Source organism: Hyaena hyaena, unplaced genomic scaffold (genome assembly GCF_003009895.1).
Source record: "Hyaena hyaena isolate Hyena2069 unplaced genomic scaffold, ASM300989v1 scaffold_73, whole genome shotgun sequence".
NCBI lineage: Eukaryota > Metazoa > Chordata > Mammalia > Carnivora > Hyaenidae > Hyaena > Hyaena hyaena.
In genome coordinates, this window is record NW_024080705.1 from 3,544,079 (window position 1) to 3,565,168 (window position 21,090).

The 21,090-nt window shown below is 36.6% G+C and overlaps 2 protein-coding genes across 2 annotated transcripts in view; one reads left to right on the forward strand and one right to left on the reverse strand.

Moving 5' to 3' along the window:
- LRRTM3 (leucine rich repeat transmembrane neuronal 3) overlaps nucleotides 1-20,200 on the reverse strand; it is a 165,546-nt gene extending 145,346 nt beyond the window's left edge. Inside the window, exons 1-2 of the mRNA XM_039233286.1 lie at nucleotides 20,168-20,200; nucleotides 18,279-19,810 (exon numbers count right to left, since the gene is read on the reverse strand). Coding sequence (XP_039089217.1) covers nucleotides 18,279-19,810; nucleotides 20,168-20,171 — 1,536 coding nt within the window. The 5' untranslated portion in view covers nucleotides 20,172-20,200. The remainder of the gene's footprint in view (nucleotides 1-18,278; nucleotides 19,811-20,167) is intronic.
- The window catches only part of CTNNA3 (catenin alpha 3), a 1,079,366-nt gene that overhangs the window by 642,890 nt on the left and 415,386 nt on the right, over nucleotides 1-21,090 (forward strand). The gene's annotated exons all lie outside the window — the stretch shown is intronic.

Here is a 21,090-nt window from a genome sequence, read left to right on the forward strand (position 1 = left end):
TTTTAGTTTTTAGACTAGGTTGAGCCCTGGTTGTGACAAGTCATGGAGAGATGTTGGAGGCTTTGGAGCCATCAGGTAGCAAGCTCTCTATGCAGTGTCTGGCTTTGGGACCCATGTTTCTGAACCACTCAGAAATCTAGCAAAATGCCTTTCCATAGTTTCAGTATCCATCCCTTTCTGCACACATTGTTAGAATCATGAAGTATTGAGAGTGATTTCCTTTTACATGTCCATTGGCCATGTAGGCCTTATGAAGTTGGATGCTGCCAGGGTCCAGCAAGTCTGCTGGTGTTTGCCAAGAATAAATAAATAGGTGTTAATTTCTGAACATTATGAATGTTTGAAATAATCATATGTAGTGAAATTATATTTCATTCTGTAGTCACTGCTGAACAGAAAGTTTTAACCTAGTAGGTCCTAATTTTTTATACTGGAGTTAGTGATTTTTAAAGGGAATGTTTTGTGTGTGTGTGTGTGTAAGATTTCTTCTTTATTACCATATTTTGCAAATTTAATTACAGTATGTCTTGGTGGTATTAGCCAGCTTTTGTCGATTTTGATGGGGTTCTCTGTGCTTCCTATACCATGGTATTTATAGGAATGATAGTTTCTTAATAAATTTAGTTTAGATTTGGAAAAATACATTTGGATAAATAAAAATTACATAAATATAACTATTCTGGTATATTACTGATTGGCCCAATTGAATGCCTTAAGAATATCATCAGTACAGATTATAATTTTTGCTAATCTTACACATTCTCTGATAATAAATTTGTTCATTTTTTTAACAAGAGTATGTACTTTTCCCAGAGTCTCATAATCAAATAGCTTTAACAGCAAAGAATAAAACCCCTCAGTTTTAATCTAGCTGAGCTGGAATTGTTTCTTTGGTCTAAAAATTAAGATAGGGATTAAGATCCACATTTGACATCTCATTTCACAGAGAACATTTCACTGGAATACATATTAGACTGTTTTGTGGTATGGTTTATGGATTATCATTGAATTCCTGGGAATTGTCTTACTTAGTTTTAATAGTGGAATCCTAACAACAAATGGAGCATTGTTGTCATTTAATATTTTCAGTATTGTCAGTTTGGGTGATTGCTTATGTGGATTACCAGTCAAGGGTAGAACACCCCCATGTCACTGTGGTATTCTTCCTAGAGATATAAATATTAGAAATAAAATGAGCTATGTTGTATCTTATGGTTAAACTCCATAAATCAATGACTCTTAGATAAAGGATGCATTAATCAAATCTTCCCATGTAGAACTCTTATTGAGAGGCTTGAAAGAGAGGACTGGTGGTTACAAAATATCACATATCAAATATAGTAACAGTTCCACTCTCTTGAGAGCACAAGTCCATGTTTTCTCACAAGTACATTTATCTTTTATAGTGTTCTTGGGCTAGATTTTTCCTAGATATTCTCCCATTCTGTCCACTTTACTTGATGGAAAACATCTTCAGTCGATGTAATCAGCAAAGCTTTACCAAAAACCTAGGCTGTGTAAGGCATGACACCATACAGTACATTGTATATTAGTTCCAACAATCTTTCTGATCATAGCCAAACAATGGGGTATGATTTGAAATTTGCTAGAAGAGTCCTCTGCCTAAAATGTATATTTTCTACTGGCCAGCCTGATCTAATGTGGGTGACTAACATTTTTTCCTTAAGGTATGACATATTTTCTTGAATTAAGCTATATCCTTCCTATAAATTCATCACAATTTTTAAAAACGTGAATCCATTCAAACAGAGAACATAAGAAAATGCAAATGAAACCAAAGATAAGGAAGGTAGACCAAAAATACCTGTTATAAAGTCCTGGACATTTGTACTTGTCTTAGATGTTTTTGGTATTTTTAGCAAGAGAGGGAAAAAGAGATGTGGGGAGAAGGGAGGGCACATGGGCAGGATCAGTTTCATGAATAACAATGTATTTTAAAATAAACTTATTTGGAAGACATAGCTCTTCTGCCATGGACTTTCATAAAGAGAATACTGTATGATGTAGCAAAATAACAATTCCAATAATGTTCTAATAGTAAAAACAGCATTGAGTGCAGCAGATCTGTTTCTTAGAATCCTTCATTGTCAAGGAATGACATGAAGCACAGCTCTATGAGAGATCCCTAGAGAGTAACTGGGCCTCTGTGTTACAGCATTATCCTGAGGCCATATCTGGGAGAGTTAATTTAGACATTAACATCTTGGTATGAAGTAGTTTGCCAAATTTTTTAAGCTTTTTAAAAAAATGCCAGAGAGTTAACATAGAGTGTAAGATTAGTTTCAGGTGTATAATTTAGTGATTCAACACTTCGTACAACACCTGGTGCTCATCACAATAAGTGCACTTTTTAATCCCCGCACAACTGCTAGAGGAGAACAGGCTTTCCAGGAGCTGAATGCCAGGGACAAAGGGCTTTTCTGGAGGAGGGCAGCGCAGGTTAGAAAACCAGGCAGAAAGCAAGGACTACTAAAAAAGATTACCTCAGTCTAGTCCTTTGTCCTTGGCCAGATATTAAAAGTACAAAATAATTTAAGACTGCATTATATTTACTGGTGCAGCCAAAAACAAAACAAACATGGCCAGGAGATACTATTCACTAGCTATTACTGAATCTCCCATGCTATCATATATACTAGATAGGAAGTTCATCAAGGACTTCCCATGTCCATTCTTTGAATACAAAAGGGATTCTGTGTGTATCAGTGAGAGAGGTGTGGAGGGACAGATATTAGAAAGTAGATCTACAACTACACTCAACAATGTGGATGAATCTCATGGAAAATAATGTTGAGCCAGAAAGAAGCAAGACTCAAGAGAGTACAAATCTTCCTCTATTTATGAGTTACCTCATGATAAGGGCAGTGTAAACTGAAAATATTGTTAAGTTGAAAAGGCATTTAATACACCTAACCTACCGAACATCATAGCCTAGCCTACCTTAAACATGCTCAGAGTACTGCACTAACAGTGAAAAACAGAATGGTTGGGTACAGACTGGTTGTTTACCCTCGTCATTGCTTGAGTGACTGGAAGCTGCTGCTCTCTGCTGCCACCCAGGAACATGAGAGAGTATTACACTGCATATTGTTAGCCTGGGAAAAGATCTAAATGAAAAATTTGAAGTATGGCTTCTACTGAACAAATGCATGTCACTTTCACACCCTAATAAAATAGAAAACTCTTTAGTCAAACTATCCTAAGTTGAAGACTATCTATACATACTTTATGATTCCATTAGTATGAAGTACTGACACAGATAAAGCTACCCTATTATGTGAGAAGTAATAGTAGTGATTACGTTGGAGATAGAGCTAGATAGGAAGAACGAGAGGGGGCCTTGGAGTACTCGATTCTTCTGTTTCTTGGTCTAAGTACACAGAACACAAGCATGCCCAGTATCCACTGAGCTGTACATTGACAACCCACTTTTCTTTATGTGTATATATGTCAACAGAACATTTTTGTTTAAGCTACAGAAATGTCTCCCATATGTTAGAATATTGCTAACCTAGTATACTTATGTCATCCTCTCTCAACTGACAAGCATGTGGGAGAGAAATTAGTCACTATTTTCAAAGAGCACATTAGTTATTGGGTTTCAACTCCCTACCTTGTCCAATTTCTCTGAGTTACCCCAGTTGTTTTTCTCCTCTGAAGTACAGAGCTATAAAACTGCCTTAAATACCTTGACCTGAGGATTTCTCAATTCTGTGCTTAGTGCTACCTGAAAGCCAATGTCAATACTGAAATAAAGAGGCTGAGAATCAAGATCTAGATTGGCTTTTCAGGAGTTATCTGAAAAAAAAAAATCAGACTAGGAAAGAATGTCTTGAAGGTGTATCATGGAAAGATCCACTATGTTGAAATGGTATAGTCAGTTCCTAATTTCAGACAGAGTAATTTCTCTCCTACATGTGTTAAAGTGTAAAAAAAAATCTAATAAGATTTAACACTTCAAAGTCGTTAACTAGCTAATTAACTAATGAATCCACATAACAGCTCTATGAAGTTTGTGTTAAATACCTACCACTTCACAGATCTTGTGTCATTTAGAAACTCTTACAGCTCTTTTCACATCCACTCTTTTCAAAGTCTTTAAAATGAACTAATTATTATAATGTCTCCAATGAAGGGCACATATCAAATTTCTCTCTTGAGAAGAGAAAATCCAAAGTTTTATGAAATGCCTACAAAACCAGTTAAATAATTCAGTGTCTTTTGAGATGATACCCTTCCAAATTTCAAATATCCTTTAGCCTCTGCTATGTTTTTTGATTGCCTTAAGGAAAATTAAATCCATTTGAATGCCTGCACATAGTAGGTCCTCAATAAACGTCCGTTGGAATTTCTTGATTGTAACTCTTTGAATAAATTGCTTTGGATAATTCAGCCGTCATGTCACAGACTCAATTGGAATTTTTGAAAACATAAATAATATTGTGTACTTTTCTTCGAAATGCCTAAATTAGTTTCTACGAGAAATGAATTAGGTGCTAAGTTACATAGACCATTTATATTTATATAGGCCATTACTACAATAAGTAATAGCATGCTCCCTTCAGCACTGAGTGTGTGGGAGGTGTGATATGTCCATATTTGGGGGAGAAAAGAGAGAGAGACATTTAGAGCATTTTAAAGATAGATTTGAAGGATAATGAAGTCAGTTCTTCACGTAATATTTATGAAAAGGAAATGATGCTGAATTGTTAGAGAAAGACAATACTAAGACCAGATTTTTGTGCATGTGTGATGGTGCTAGACAAAATTGTTACAAAACAATAATTAATACAGCAGTTCCATTAATGGATATTAACAGAGGGTTTCCAAATTTCTGGAAAGCACTTTTTAGGTTGATTTAATGATTAGTTAATTGAGTTCCAGAGATGTTTAGTCATTTTCTATAGATTCCATATTTGGTATTATAAATGGTTCATGTGGGTCACCTTTCACTTGACCAATCATGGAAACTTGCTGCATTGTGAAAACACCTAGTGAGAAAGTGGAGAATAACTTTTATCAAGCACCTGGCATGCCCACAAACATATGTCATCTCAATTTATCCTCAAAATTCCCCTGGGATGTGAAGTACTGTTCCCATTTTACAGATGAGGAAACTGATGCCATGCCATGCTGCTAATCTAACTAATCCAAAGTCTTTAATCTTTCCCCTACTCCAGGAAATAAAAGCAGTCCTCCATTAACAGATTTAATTTGAATACCTGCAGGTCCCATCTATTTTATACTGGCTTTACAGATATTCATCTATGCACACTGATGTACTGATTTAATAAATACTTAGGTATAAGAAGCTCTTCTTTTTTAAAGAATTTAATTTGTTTGGTTTTTTTAATTTTCATTTATCTGCCCCCTCTTTCAGCCACACTCAGCTCTCGCCGCTTGAATTCTGGCTGGCACGGGCAGTGCGGTCAAGGCTGCAGCTGTTAGCATCCCCTCCTCCCATGCTCATCATGAGTTCTGCAAATGAGCCCTGCAGACTGATTTCGGGTTCTGCAGTTTATTTGACAAATAGCTTTTGTGGCCTTTGATTTTTCATATCACTCATAAATTCTGGCAACAGACTGGTTGTTTGTCAGATTCAAATTCCACACATTTGAAAGGAAAGAGTTGAAGATTTCTGCATTGAAAGTGGACTCTATCCTTAAGATTTATTTGTAAATTTTACTTAGAACTACTTGGAGAGGAACCTAGGATATTCCCCTGGCCCTGCCTAGCTGCAATTTATTTCTATCCTTATGCCATAAATCTTGATCATATGTCTTTTAAAATGTGCCTGAGAAATGGATTTCATGTTTATAGTGCTGGATTTTGGTGAGTCAAATTGTGTTTGGGCAGTATGTTTGCCTCTTCACGTTCTCTGTGACACTGGAGTAAAATGGAGACTTCGGTCATTCAGCTGCAGGCTCGAAGGAAGCCTGTTGTAACTGTGCATTTTAATTAACCGAATCAGCTGAGGAAATGTTGTCTCTCTACTGTGGTGTAGCTGTCTGCCTTGTAAAGTACCTCCCTGGATAAACAGAGGACTTCTATTTCTTAAACTGCCTTTCCCCCATGGTCTTTAAGAGTGTTGGGCTTTTTCTTTTTTCTTAAATTACAGGTGGAAAAGGTTTAATTAACTCTAAAATGATTCCCTAGCAAACTCAGTTGAATTTTTTACAACACTTTGAGCTACACTATAGTTACTGCAGGATGCATGCTGTTATTGGAGCACACAGAAACATTTATAAACCTAAATCTGTTTTGTCATATTACCAGAGATGGCATCTGCACTTGGGTACAGTTGAAATACAAATTGAAGATTAAATAGTTTTTTTTTTTTTTAAACTAATCAGTGGGCTACTGTGAGCTGAGCCAACAAAATGGGAATAATTTAAGCATTGATTATTTCTGCACAACACACTGCTGGATGCTAAAACTGAGTTGAATATGAAGAGATAGTCGTGGTTCAAAGACTTATGTGCAAATGTGACCTCTGGAAATATAATTTGTGAGCCTGGTATTGAAAACAGCTGAATATATCCTACTGGAAAATTCTTGCCTGTATTATGGGTTCTAGGTTAGGTAAGCACTGGTTCCTTTCATTCAGCTGTCACTCTACGCAGAATTTTGTGAACCTAAAGTACATTAGTGTTGGGTGCCTGGGTGGCTCCATCAGTTAAGCATGCAACTTCAGCTCAGGTCATGATCTCACAGTTCATGTGTTCCAGCCTCACATCGGGCTTTGAGCTCTCAGCACAGAGTCTGCTTTGGATCCTCTATCTCCCTCTCTATCTGTCCCTTCCTTGCTCATACTCCCTTTCTCAAAAACAAATAAAATTAAAAAAAATAAAGTATATTAGTGCTAATTGCAGAACAGTGGTTTTTTATTTTTTCAAAGTATGTGCCAGGGAAGACAAGGTCCTCTACCTGAGCAGATTCCAGTACTGAAAATTAAAAACAAAAACCCCAACCAGTTCTTATACTTCTTCCTCTTTAAAAGAATGGGAACAAAGCATTCATTTTAAAATTTAAGATATATCTATATCTAAATATAGTTATAGATATAGATGTCTTAAGCAAGAGGGATAGCCATTAGAGATAAAAAATGATACAATATTCTTAGTAAAACCGTGTAATGGATAACTAAGAGAAGGACTAGGGAATGCAGTTCTTGCAAGATCGTTAAAAGTACAATAAAATTACTTTGGAATTTCAAATACAAGGTAAGGATATGGACTTCAAGGTTTTAAAAAATCCTTACAGCTACATGTTTTTATTATTAAATAAAGGCTTCATTTCAACTCTCTTTTACATATGTTCCAACAATGAATCTGCTCCAGTAATGGCAGAGATTACTATGATCCAGGGCCTGAGCAATACCTCACATGGAAAGGAATGTTTGGATGTTTTACAAATCTGCCCTGTCTTACAAATCATAAATAAAATATGACTTAAAAATGTATTAGGGAAGGATGTCATTTCTATTTCTGAAATTAAACTACTATTTACAAAATTACAGTTCTTCATTTATAGAACTAAACAAAGCTGTTGAATAAAAATCAATTTTTGACTCTCTTTTAAATTAAATTATTAGACTGTGTCATTTTAATTACTGCTTTTCTAAGAGATAAAAATTACTAGTATTTTCTTTTGAATGCGGTCAGAAGGTATATATTTAAGTAGGATAGGTTGACTTCTATATAAAAGTTGGATGGAGGGTATAATTGAAAGAAATTCAGGTCACGATGAGAGAGAGAAAATTCAGTGAAAAGGAGAAAAAGGATGAGCAGAAGGGAAGAAACCCTTTGCAGAGACCCAGCAAAGGGCTGATGCCTCAATCCTATGTGATCAAATCTGCTGTCTGCATAATCAATCAAGAGATAAAAAATGATGAGCGTTACTAATTCTCAACTTCTGAGTATTTGATGTTTGAAGCCTCCAGTAGAACAGTTACTCTGAAAATGTATATATTCAGGAAGCCAAAGACCTCTGACCTAGTCTCTGTGATAGGGTAGAGGGTAGAGTGGCCCTTGTGTTTGGTAGTAGAGGTGAGGCCTTGGAACATATTTAAGGCAGAAGCTTTTTGGAACTGGATGAGCAGACATCCTCACTAATGAGAAAAGGATCTTTCCCAAGAGGCAGTGGACAAACAGCAGTCACAGATACATGGCTTTCACAATGATTCACTAAAATCAAGATGTATTTGTACTTAGAATTCAATATTTTTTCTTTGTCTCACAATATTTTTTAGCTCTTAGTCACTTTAACATACCCACTGAATTGTTCATTTCCTTGGTAACTATCAAAGGAAAATCGTTCGTAGGTTATTCATAACATAGATGCATTTTAAACCAGGACATTATTTTTAAAAACTATACTTACATCAGAATAATTTTTTTTAAATTTTTTTAATGTTTTATTTATTTCTAGGAGAGAGACAGTGTGAGCAGGGGAGGGTCAGAGAGAGAGGGAGTCACAGACTGAAACAGGCTCCAGGCTCTGAGCTGGCAGTCAGCACAGAGCCCGACGCGGGGCTCGAACCCACGAACCGCGAGATCATGACCTAAGCGAAAGTCGGACGCTTAACCAACTAAGCCACCCAGGCGCCCCACATCAGAATAATTTTTGAAACCATGTACATAAATGATAAATGAGAAGACTGAATGTATGAGAATGTGTATGTTAAATAAAAACATGAAATATATATGTAGACTATGTAAATAAATATGAAGTTGACAATAACCTTATCATAAATTTTAGAAAGTCAATTCAACAGACAACTACCATGAATAAAAAACTGTACTAATCAATCATCATTGATAGAAAAAGAAAATTAAAAAAATAGTTCATTTCCTCCAAAATGATATACAGACACATTAATAACTCTAACACAGACAAGTGTGATGTAGCCTCCAACAGGGATTGAAAATACCATATAAAACAGGGAAGGGCAAGATTAAGAAGACATCTGAAGTGAGTGCAATTGTAATTGGATTTGTAGAAAGTCTCCAAGATTGTCAGGAGGACTTGGAAGGGTAGAAAGTCATTCCTCAAAAAAGATATAGCTTGAATAAAAGCACAGAGGTACTTCAAGTACTTCAAGAATTGGCCAGTGCTAACGTGGGGAAATGGCATGGAAATAAAGGTAAAGTTGCATTTGAGCTCTGTGGGGAGGTTTAGGATACTGCTTTTATATACCACATTACTCTTTAGTATTAACCATGTGCTTAGATGCCCTTGAGCAATTTAGATTCTAATTCTTAAAAGTCTGCCAGGTATTGGGGCGCCTGGGTGGCTTAGTCGGTTAAGCGTCCGACTTTCGCTTAGGTCATGATCTCGCGGTTCGTGGGTTCGAGCCCCGCGTCGGGCTCTGTGCTGACTGCCAGCTCAGAGCCTGGAGCCTGTTTCAGTCTGTGACTCCCTCTCTCTCTGACCCTCCTCTGCTCACGCTGTCTCTCTCTCTCTCTCTCTCATAGAAATAAATTAAAAAAAAATATTTAAAAAAAAAGTTAAAAAAAAAAATTCTGCCAGGTATCTCCTATCCCATAAAAAAATAGATAGTGGGATACAACTGTTAAAGCATAGTATGGTACTGAAATTTTTAGCAGTTAGAGAAGGTTACTATTTTATGCTAAACTTTGTATCATGTGATTTTACCTATGTCATCTCATTTAATCGTATAGGATCTTTATGAGTATTAAATTAAGTAATACACGCAGTGTGCCAAAATAGGGTACATACAAATATTCAAGAAATGCTGATTCTTTGCCCTCTAGCAACAGTCAGGTGATGATCATATAGCTTTACACATTTTTTTTTCTTAATATGAAGAGGCTAAGACTCAAGATTTTGTAGTTATGAAGTCTCAGAACCAGAATCCAAACTGATTCTTTCTGGATCCACCGCCCAAGCTCTTTCTAGTACACCATACTGTTTGTCAGTGGAGAAATACTAAGCCTGTGTATAATGGCAAGTTACTGAATATATTTCTCAAACTATAGTTTACTGAATAAAACCTGGATTATTTGCTCTACCTTGGTTTCTTTGGTAAGGCCTCCCTCATGTTTGAGAAAAATTTAGAGGTATCTATAATAAAGGATGATTTCAGAGGTGCTTGCAAAGCCTTTTGCCCCCAGAAGTACTTTTACTAGCCCTGCTGATTATGCCTGATCTTATATATGACTTGTTCAGCTTTAGCTAAAGGTTTTGTATCCCTGTTTAAATGTAAGTGCCCTCAAGAGGAACAACAATACTGGCCTAGATCTGGGAATAGATATTTGGTAAGGAATAAGGAATTGAAGGAGCCTTCAGTACCACTGAATGGAGGGATTTTGGTGTAGATAATCCTTGAAAATGGAGAAAAGTCATAGGAACGGGAGGCTGTGAAGACAGAAGGCAGATATCCCAGACTTGACTAGATTGTACTCTAGAGACAAATTCAGTTTGTCTGTCTGATTGCTCCAACCATAAAGCTGATAAATTATCCTTTGACTTTCTGACAGGATAAAAATTTGAGTCGGCATTCTAGAAGAACAGGCAAAGTGGTACATTTGGACTGGGAAAAGATCTGTAGGCAGAAAACAGCATACAACAAACAACCATAAAACAAACAAAAGAAGCCTCTCTATTAGACATGGGAAAATGGAAGGAATGTGAAGCTTATATTTAAGAATATGATGGTAAACTTGGAGAGTAAATCAGATGTCATGAAAGTAAACTACAGAAAACTGATCATTTATGATTATTTTTAAGATTAAGAAAGATATAATATGAGCTCTGGACTTTTTTTTTTTTAATCTACCTTGACCTTTTCTTTTTCATTTATAGCCAGCTTAATGCTTTTACATTTTAGTATAAACTAATAAAGACCCCACACATGTCTGTGTGTTAGACCATAAAAACAACCAAAGTGAAGCCCATAAAAATATATGTAGATTTTTACATTTTACTACTCAATTCTCCCGTAAAAGTCCATAGGACTAAGTGCACGCTGTCTTTTACTGGCATGAGATGGGCTGGAGTGGATGCCACAGGCCAGGAAGAATATGATGCTGGCAGATTAGAATTTAGCTAGCAGAAGGATATCCTAATGGTAAACCACTGGATATCATTTCCAGATGGGAATTTAGCTTCAGAAGCACATGTGGGTGAAGTAGGAATTATTTTTGGCCAGTCCTATAAAGAAGGGACAAGGTATAGGATTAATGGATGAAACTTCGATGAAAACCGAGTCAATCTAAGGACTCTTCTTATATTAAAAACAAACAAACAAAAAGCCCTACACAGACACTCCTGTCACATAAGGATTCAATTACACAATAATACACATACATTGACAATTGTGTAAAATATGTGAATTATCACCTTTTAGGATGGATATGAATTTTCCTTTCAAATGTCTACAACATGCCTCACTTGGTGAAAAACACGATATACTTTAATATGAGTACGTGCCAACACTGACCCTTAAGTGATGAGTTAGTTTTTAAACTCCTTAGAGGATTTTCACCGTTGTGATCCTACCACACGTTTATCAGAGGTTTTTAAAGTCATCCTACTGCTTCAGCCTCATCATGATATATTCTACAAGTTTCCTTTAGATATTCTCATGAGATTCTGATTGTTTACTTCAAATTGGGGAAGAGGTAAGCATGTTCCTTCTTTCAGAATGTATAACAGATCAATATTAATTCCAAGAAACAATTTTTACCTACATGTGGGGACCACCCAGTTGAAGCCATGAATACCACTTGATAGTATAGCCTCACTATCCTATAGTTTCATTGTCTAAGAACATTTTCATTTTACCCCCACTTCATTAATAAGTTTGAGCCCCAAGAGTGCTGAATAAGGAATTATATTTAATTGGAAGTCCTTTGCTCTTCAGTGGAAACATGTATTTTATACCCTGGACAGATACAATTAGTGTGATGAAGCTTTAACAGAAATTGCCTTTGCTAAATGTAGTATTTACATTGACATTTTATAAGTGAGCCCCCTCGCCCAATTTGCATTTTATTCCTGAGAAAACAACAATTCTGATTAGTTGTATAAGTGTTTTTGGTTGGTGGAATGTAGTTGGACACTCTCATATTTAAAGTCCTATATTTTGTTTTCTAGGAGGTAATTAGGAAGGAAAATAGAAGTAGGTTTTAATACTTTGCTAACCCATGATTCAACTATATTTTAGCCAGTCTTAAATTTTGTTTTATATTTTTTATATAAATATAAACGTGACCAGATTGTGTTGGTTCATATGAAGGAAGACTGTATTTGGTGACATAAAACAATTTTTTGCATGTGTGACATAGGTAGAAACAATTTAAGGATGGGAGAGAGCTTTAAAGAAAATTCTTCTTGGGGGATAGGCAGTGGGAGCCCCTGACAAATAAAAGAAAAATATCAAGAATTGTCAAGAAAGTTATCAATTTTCATTACAACATTTGTTGGACAGGATAAGATAGAAGCTTTTTTACTTTTTATCCCAATAAAATAGATTATTATTGTGTATGGTGTTTTGTCATTAGAAAGTACAGTTGTAAAATAGATTGCCTCTGCTTAGTCTTATATTGTGACTCAGATAGTCTGTGTTCCTGGAATTCTTACATGTTTAGGAGACCTAATTCAAGAATATCCACCAATAATCCTATGAGGGTAAAGTAGCATAAAATTCACTATTATTTTTTCCACTGAAAAACTACCTTCTCTCTGTACTTTAGAGGTTTCAAAGAAACTTAGCTTTCAAAGAGCAACAGTTAGTTTGTCTACATAAATTATAAGAATTTTGGAAATACATGTACATCATTTTTGGTAAAATGAACTGCATCCAGTGGAGATTTGTGATTACATTGGACATTTTTCTGATGAGAGACCAACAAAGAATAGTATTTAATTTGCCTAAATGAAAAGGGCGCGATTCATAAAAAAGGCTTTGTGTTTTTATGCCTTTTTTAATCCAGGGATTTTCAATGACCATAATTGATAAAGCCAATAGCAATTTCTATAGTAGGAGATTTTGGATAGTCTTTCACTGGGGGGAAAAGAAACAAAGTAGATGTCATGTGATTGATGCTAGGAATGTATGCTAACCCCATTATAACAAGTTATGAGCAATTACTTTTTGTTCAATAATGATGTCATCTTGCCATAAATGTTATACATATAAGGAGAACAAGTGCTCAAAATATTGTTACTAGAAAGGGGATGGACAGGCAACCTAACCTAAGTCATTTGAAAGTCCTCATTATAATGACCTGATCTGGGACACAATTAGAATTTTTATTTATTTTGATAAGCTTTTGTTTCACTGTTCTCTGGTTGGTATCTTTATGTCTATTGTACATTGTGATTATTATTAATAAATTTCTAGACTCTTAGAACATAGGGTTGAAGAAACTGTGATTTATAGAAAGTAAAGGTCAAAGACAAACTACATTCTAGACTTGCTGTCAAGTCTCAGAATTCACATTAATGTAAAACGGATTTGGGCTTCTGTAACATAGAGGTTAGTGATATCTTTTGCCCCAGGTCAGACATAGAACACCAGCAACCACACTTGAGTAGCTTAACAAGTACTCATTGAAAAGAAAAAGCATTTGCCATTTTAGAGTTAACCAAGTACTTCTCAAGTTTTGTTCTTTCAATAGCCATGTGAAGTCAATAATACATGTCCATTTTATAGATGGGCAACTTGAAGTTCAGAAAAGCTAAGAAATTTGCCTGCAATCATTAGATTAGCAAATGTCAGAGAAACCTGAATCTAAGGCCAATACTCTACCTTACATGTCTGTGATATTTTCCCCAAATAAAAAAGAACTGTAAACTATGTTTATGTAGATTTTTCTCAGTAATATTTCTATTTTATTCTACCCAACTATGCAAAAATCACTGATGACTTTGGAGACTAAGCAAAATTTGAGTCCAATTCTGTAAGCTATTATAATTAGATTAGGTGAACTCACTTTCACCTATGTATTATTTTTTCTTAGTTTTCAAGAGTCACTTAATACAAGCTATTTAACTTCCATCAATTCTGTTTCTCTTACAACATTTGTAATTCACATTTACTGATATTATTGTTCATGTTCATGGTTTCCTCTAACAATGTCTGATTTTTAACATAGGCAGGTAAGAAAGTACAAGTATAGAAAAATTCTGTGGGTTTGCTACAGATCCAGATACCAGTGAGAACCCAGGGAAAAGGGAATGGAAGAAACAGCACCGTTTCTGAGTTTTTTATTTCTCATGGTTCAATTCTCATTTGTCATATCTGGAACTCATTTTTTCTTAGGCTTCATGGCTGGATGCTCGTTTCTGATGCTGGTCTAAACCACATGTTAAATAAACTATTTAAGTTCTTTCCTTGGTAAATGTCAAGGGAAGCGAGGATATTTCATTGCACCTACAACATCGTAATATCCCTTGCCAAATTTACGAATCTGACTCTGCATTATCCTTCCCCAGAAGGAGAGCATAATTTCATTATCCATGAATCATCACCTCTTAGACTGTAACATCATTGTCAGAGAGCCTAATAGAACCAGTGTTCAGCTGGCTGAGAAGGGGGAGGGTTGGAGAGAGCACTGGGGCAAAGCACAGGTCACTGGCATGATCAAGAAACTGGAGAGTTCTAGAGCCAAAGAGGAGGCCTCCCTCACCCAATAGCTCAGATATTCCTACTGACTGGTAAATAACTGATGCTGATGCTTTCAATATTAATATTGAAATTCGTCTTTCTGAATCTAAATTACATTATATTTTAGTATCCTGCTTATGGAAAATATTGACCCATTTAATGAAAATTTCAGAATATATGGCCAACATCAATGAGTGTAAATACTTTAAAGACTTTCTTATCTATTCTTATGACATTATTACTTGCTCTTCATGTACGGAACCATTTCTAGCCCTCAGTATCAGTTCTATGGCCTCTGGGCAAATTACTAAATAAGTCAATATGGAAAATATAACTTAAAAAATTACACTATATTTAACCAGAGAGATGAATTAAATAAAATCCAAATCTGATCCACAGATCAAAAAATATATGTTTTAAATCATGTTTATGTAAGGATTCAGGATTAGAAAAGCTGAATAGGTGTAGGAATAACTGTGATTAGTTCAAGCAGCCACTGGAGGTCACTGCTGCTCCACAGAAATACAGTTTATTGCCTGTCTCCTTAGGTAGTTGACTCACCAAATCAAGTAAAAAATGCTTTAAATTTTTTGAAAAACTGTAGTGTCAACATTCTTGGAAAATATAAACTCATTTAAAAGGAATATATCTTGCATAAAGTATTGCTTAGAAGACTGTGGCACTGGGACTATTAAAGCCATGCTGCAGTAGCAGCATGTGTACCGGGGCTCATAAAAATGGGGGGGGGGCAGGAAACCCATGCAGTTCAGTGACTAAACTGCATTTCTTCTCTCTCTGGTAAAGCATTCAAAGTACTGACTGAATCCATTCTGCATCGACGCATCGGTGTTATGAAGTTCAATATGTCAGGTTGTTTATTTAACAGTTGTCACCTTTGAGGGAAGTCAGATACTTCATGTAAATTTGGAATAGAAAATGGAATACCAATTATATTTCTCTAATATACAGTGAGTTTGAGATACTTAATGAAAATAGACTTACAGTACATAGTCCTGAAAGTGCCATGTGGTAGGGGTAAGAACAACTTTTGGACAGAAGAGTATTGACCAAGTTGGCTTTGTTAAATTTATAGTGGTGAACTAGTTATTGTCTAGCCTACAAGAGTTATGTATTTGTGATCAGAAAATCCTGAGAACTAGAGAAGCTCCATTCCCAAAGTTGGGGGGGCTCTTTTTAAGAAATATTTCATGCCTTGAATCAAAATAACTTTTAAAATCTAAGGGATTTTATTTTAGTACTATTATTATTATTAAATTTATAAATAAAGTTAGGCATTAAAAAATGATCAGCCTTCAAAATGTTGGTCATTTATTTAATCTTACACATGAAGTGGCTATGAATTTTAGAAACACTTTCAATACAACAGACATATTTTTTTATATACCAGTAGGATCACAGCAGTGAGAATTGCAAGAATTCTGAAATATAAGTACAAATATGCCTTCCCTAAATTTATTTGGTATCCATGACAAATGAGGCAGAAGGTCAAGTCAAAGAATAGAAATGGGCTTTTTCACTTTAACACTGCATTTAATTAATACAATCATCTTTAGTACAGATAAAAATGAGACTGATCAAAGAAATTTTCTTTTTGAAATGGAGTATGTATTTACTGACATTTTATGAAAAATGCAAAATTACAACTTCAGTGAAAAACATCACAGTAGGCTCAGTCATCCAGTTCATAGTACTGTAAGGAAGTATCTGCATTATTAATTGGGAATCTGTGACTATTTACCATTAATAAATATACATTCAACAATTATTCATGGGTAGATATATTGTAGCTATGATGCTTTTCTGAACTGGCATCTCTTTTAAGTTTTAATCAAAATCAGAGGACCTTGAGAAATCCACTTTAAATGTCCCCTTTCCTTTATTGCTTTTAAAAGTATGATTTTTAATAATCTGGCTTCCTTGCAATTATATCTCATGGTGACTTGCCTAGATTTTTCTTCTCAGCATATGAAAAACCTTCAAACTATATAAAAAAGCTGGTTAAAAAATAGCCATCCACTTTTTTTTTTTTTTTTTTGCTGCAGTGATTTTGTTTTGAAAGAACAGGGACGTGGTTAAAGATGTGGGGCTTGGCAAGCCAAATTAAATGAAGCAAAATCAATGTTGCAATTCCCAATTTTTGCTCCTATAATAGGATTGTTCATTTTGGAGGATGAAAGGATACAAATACAGACCAAAGACATATTTCTAAAATCTTAATGAACTGTGGTCAAAGTTATTTAAATACAGAAGGCATGATATTTGTGCTGCAGTCAATAAACTTTCACCTACGACATAAAAACACGCATGCAATTTGCAGATTGCCAGCAGGGTCCATACAGATTCATACTGATGGATGAGTTAACAATATAGATGAACACAGGGACACTGTAATGTCAACAATAGAAAAGCAAAAGACAACTGCCATAGGGTTGGTCAGTCTTTCTTCCTCTAAGATTTATTTTGTACCTTTATTCAGGCATTATCAAAATCATTCTTTTCAATGAAGCTTTTGGTGGAAGGCATGTCTTGGAATGTGTTCTCTCTTACGCCTCTGAATGAAGCATCAGTCATTAGGGGTCTAGTGTGTGCAGGCACATAATGGAACACAACCAGACAGAAGAACAGACAGAACTAAAGATTCCACTCACTACATCAGAGTCCTTGAAAGAACTGGAAAGAAATTTTGGTAAGCTCCCAGCCACACAGAAATAGCAAGCTGCCTTCCTATTTGCAAGCCTCATCTCTGAAAACTCCCTAAGGTGAGGAACAGTAGAGAAATCTGCCTCCTCAAATTTGCTTCTTGGTTATTTAATTTAATTTTTTTTTTATTTAGGCTAAATAAAGGCTAAGAGAAATTGACAGTGAAGCCTCTGGTTCGATTTTTACAAGGATGGATTTCAGAGATAAGGCTTCAAGTCTAAAACTTTGTATTTTTACCATCTCCTCACATTTTTCAGTTGTCTATTTGCAGCATTTTAACCCTTCAACACTTTCCCCTAGGCTTGTTTTATTGTAATTCAAACACCTCTGGAAACTGCCCATGGTGCTTCTTTAACCCAGCACCATTTTTTGATAGTTTCCTGCAATTTTCTTTTTAAGTCAGTGTTTTAAGGGTTGTCTCTAAATGTTCCTGTAATTAAGCCTTCTCCTAGAATCAGTTCAAGCTTCAAGTACCTGGGATCATTCACTTTTTCCTTGATTTGTCAGTGAACTGCAAACCTTCTAGAACTGTAGATTTGGTCCTACCCGAAGAGAAATAAGAGCACATGTCGGGGGCTACTTATGAAAAAAAGTTTTATCTTAAAACAAGGGAGATATTAATGCAATCAGTCAAGAGTCTTATACAATAGGCATTCTATTAAATGAGAGTTTGAGCTTTGCATTGATTGTGGTATTTCAATTTCAGTGGGTTGATTATGTACCAGAGGAAAATGACCAGTATTATGAGTGTACTAAAACTGACCGGGAAGGACCTTGCCAGCAAAGCAGGAGGGAGAGGGAAGGAGAGGGGGCACCACGTTCCCTTTATAGTCACCAGAGTTCAATAAAGCACCACTTATTTCCCAGCTTTTAAGAGCGCTTTTATCACAATGGTTCATACCTCACACTCCCTGGAGCCTGATTTGTTATAGGTGCAGGGTCCCGTCCCATTCAGCAGCATCTCGCTGGTCTCCGTGTTGGTGGGTTTATAATCTACATAAAATTCCTGGGTGCTGGGAGTCATTTGCTTTAGGGACTGTCTTTTCTTTTTTCTGTGCCTTCGCATGAGGGAGCGCTGCTGCAGCTGCTTCATGCTCGCAGGGTACCGCTTCCATGACACGTAGATAACGAGCAGGATGACGAGCACGGACAGGAATAGGGCCACGCTCCCTGCGATGATTTTATGGAAAGAGATGTGCTCGGTGTCAGCATCAGTCTCTGGGCCAGGCTCCGTGGCTCCCACCGTGGGGGGCAGAGGGGGTTTGCTCTCATGCTTCGGCCTGGGGAGTTTAGGCTTAAATGTCGGCTTTGGGAGAGCCCTTGCCAGATCAAACCTCTCCGTGGTACTTTTGCCACAGATGCTGTAGTTCTTCACTGCATCGATCACATTTACTCCTTGCAGCTCTTTGGGACTGGCACAGATAATTGTATTCTCCCTCAGACCTTTAAAACTTTTCAGCCAATTTACCAGGGAACAAATATTTCTGCTGCATTCCCATATATTCCCAGCAAGACTGATGTCATTGAGAGATATCCAAGAATCCAAAATCTCTTGACCAATAAATGTGAGCTTATTGGAATCCAGGTTGAGGCGCTGCAGATTTGGGACACACTGGAAAACACTAGGTCCACTAAAAGCTTCAATCTCATTGCCTGACAAATCAAGCCTTTGTAACGAGCTCCAGGTCCAGGACATGGTCTGTCCTATGACACTGATTTTATTCCACTGCAAGTAAAGGTTCTGAAGGCTCACCAACCTTGGAAAAAGGGCCAGGTTGAGCTTAGAAAATTGATTGTGCTCCAGGTGAAGTTCTTTGAGTCTGATCATGCCAGCAAAGACATTCCTGGCTAAACTTCGGATCCGGTTATACCCCAGGTCCAAAAGTTCCAGATTGCGGCAGTCTTGGAAAATTCGCACGGGGATGGTTCTCAGGGAGTTAGACCGTAAATGTAAACTCAGCAGCTTCCGCAAGCCCCGAAACTGTTCAGATCCCAGAGAATGCAGCTGATTATAGGACAGATCCAAGTTCCGTAAATTTGTCACCGGTCTGAAGGTATTGTTGAGAAAATAGGAGATTCTGTTGGAACTCAGAATCAACTCTTTGAGTCTGCGTATTCCATTAAAAGCATTCTCATCAATATTGCTGATATGGTTATGGTCAAGGTACAGCCAGGTGAGCTGGTTGAGCCCTTTAAATTGATTATACTTAAGTTTTTGAAGGCTGTTATAGCGAAGGGACAAACCTAAGCAACCAGCAGATATACTTGAGGGTATCTCCTGTAATTTCTGAGATTCACAATATACCATTTTGCCTTCACACCTACAGCCCTTAGGGCATCCTCGTTCGGCAGAAGAAAGCATTGTCAGTAACACAGTGGGGGCTATAACCAGTGCTACAGCTGATCCGCTCAGTAGCCTAATTACATTGAAACCTGGAAATAAAAACAACTTAGAAAAGTTATCCCCCCAAAAAGGAATTCATTTATTTTTAAGCAAGCAAAAAAAGGCATGTACTTTCTTTTTTAAAAATTTAAATCTAGATAACAACATTTAATATCAAATATCACCTTCTTGACATGTAAAGAGAATTGTTTTTAGGGTTTGTTTTTTTTTTTAATAGTTAAGCAAGGAAACCTGTCCACTAAGCAATTGAATTTATAGTCTAAGGATAGAAAAGTAATCTCTAAAATAATTAAGGCAGAATTACAACACAGACTAAAGGGTTTGTTTTTGTTTTTGTTTTTGTTTTTCTTTTTTAAGAAGGAAAGAAGAAAAATGACAGAACATACCCATCCTTTGTATTGTTCAAAGGTCGTCCTTAGGTCTTTTGCTTTGGCTTAAGGGGCCACTTGCATGACAGCCCCTGTCAGCTGCACTGTAGTGAGTCAGGGCTCGCTGACACCCAGGAAGAAAAATTGGACCCCTTGGGAGATGGACCGATTTTGGAACATTATTCTTTGCCAGCCACGCAGAACACTCCAAGAACAAATAAATTCCAACACCGCATTTGTAGCAAAACATCAAAATCTTCCTAGGTAATAGGATCTTCGTGGATATTACGTTTTTGCATCTTTACAGTTTTTGGGGGGGGTCGTTAAAAAAAAAAACTGGCTTCTACAATTTCTTCTTATCGAAAAGCATGATGTATTCCTCCCGGCAACGTGGGGCTACCTGAGCTGCCACATCTGTATTCCATAGCCCAGCATTTCTGGTGGTGAGCACCCACTTCAGCCACAGAGCTGCGTTGGAGCCCAGGAGGCAGGAGAGCCCCGTACCGCACACACGCTCAGCTCACTTCTGCAGACTGTCATTCTGAAAGCTGCTCGGACTGTTGCTTTGGTTTCAGTGAATGCAGTCTTATGTAAAGCTGCCCCCAGTGGTGAAGAACATTATGGGCATGTGCAGAAATGCCTCTCTTTTATCTTGCAAATGAGCAGGCTCTCTGCTGGAAAATGAATGATTCTTTTGGGTGACTCAATGGGAACTGAATGGTCACCGTAATCAATAACTAGCAACATTTTCTGTAATTTCCGAGTCTTGTTTTACAATTTGGCAATGTCTTTATTGTCTGCGTCCACTTAATCGCTAAGCATGTACTGCCTAGAGTTTTTCTGGAGCTTGACATTAAGTTCACAGACCGAATGTCAATTTTTCTTAACCTCAACGTAGGCTTTGAGCTGAAATTTATAAAATGAGTTATTGAGCTTTTCAC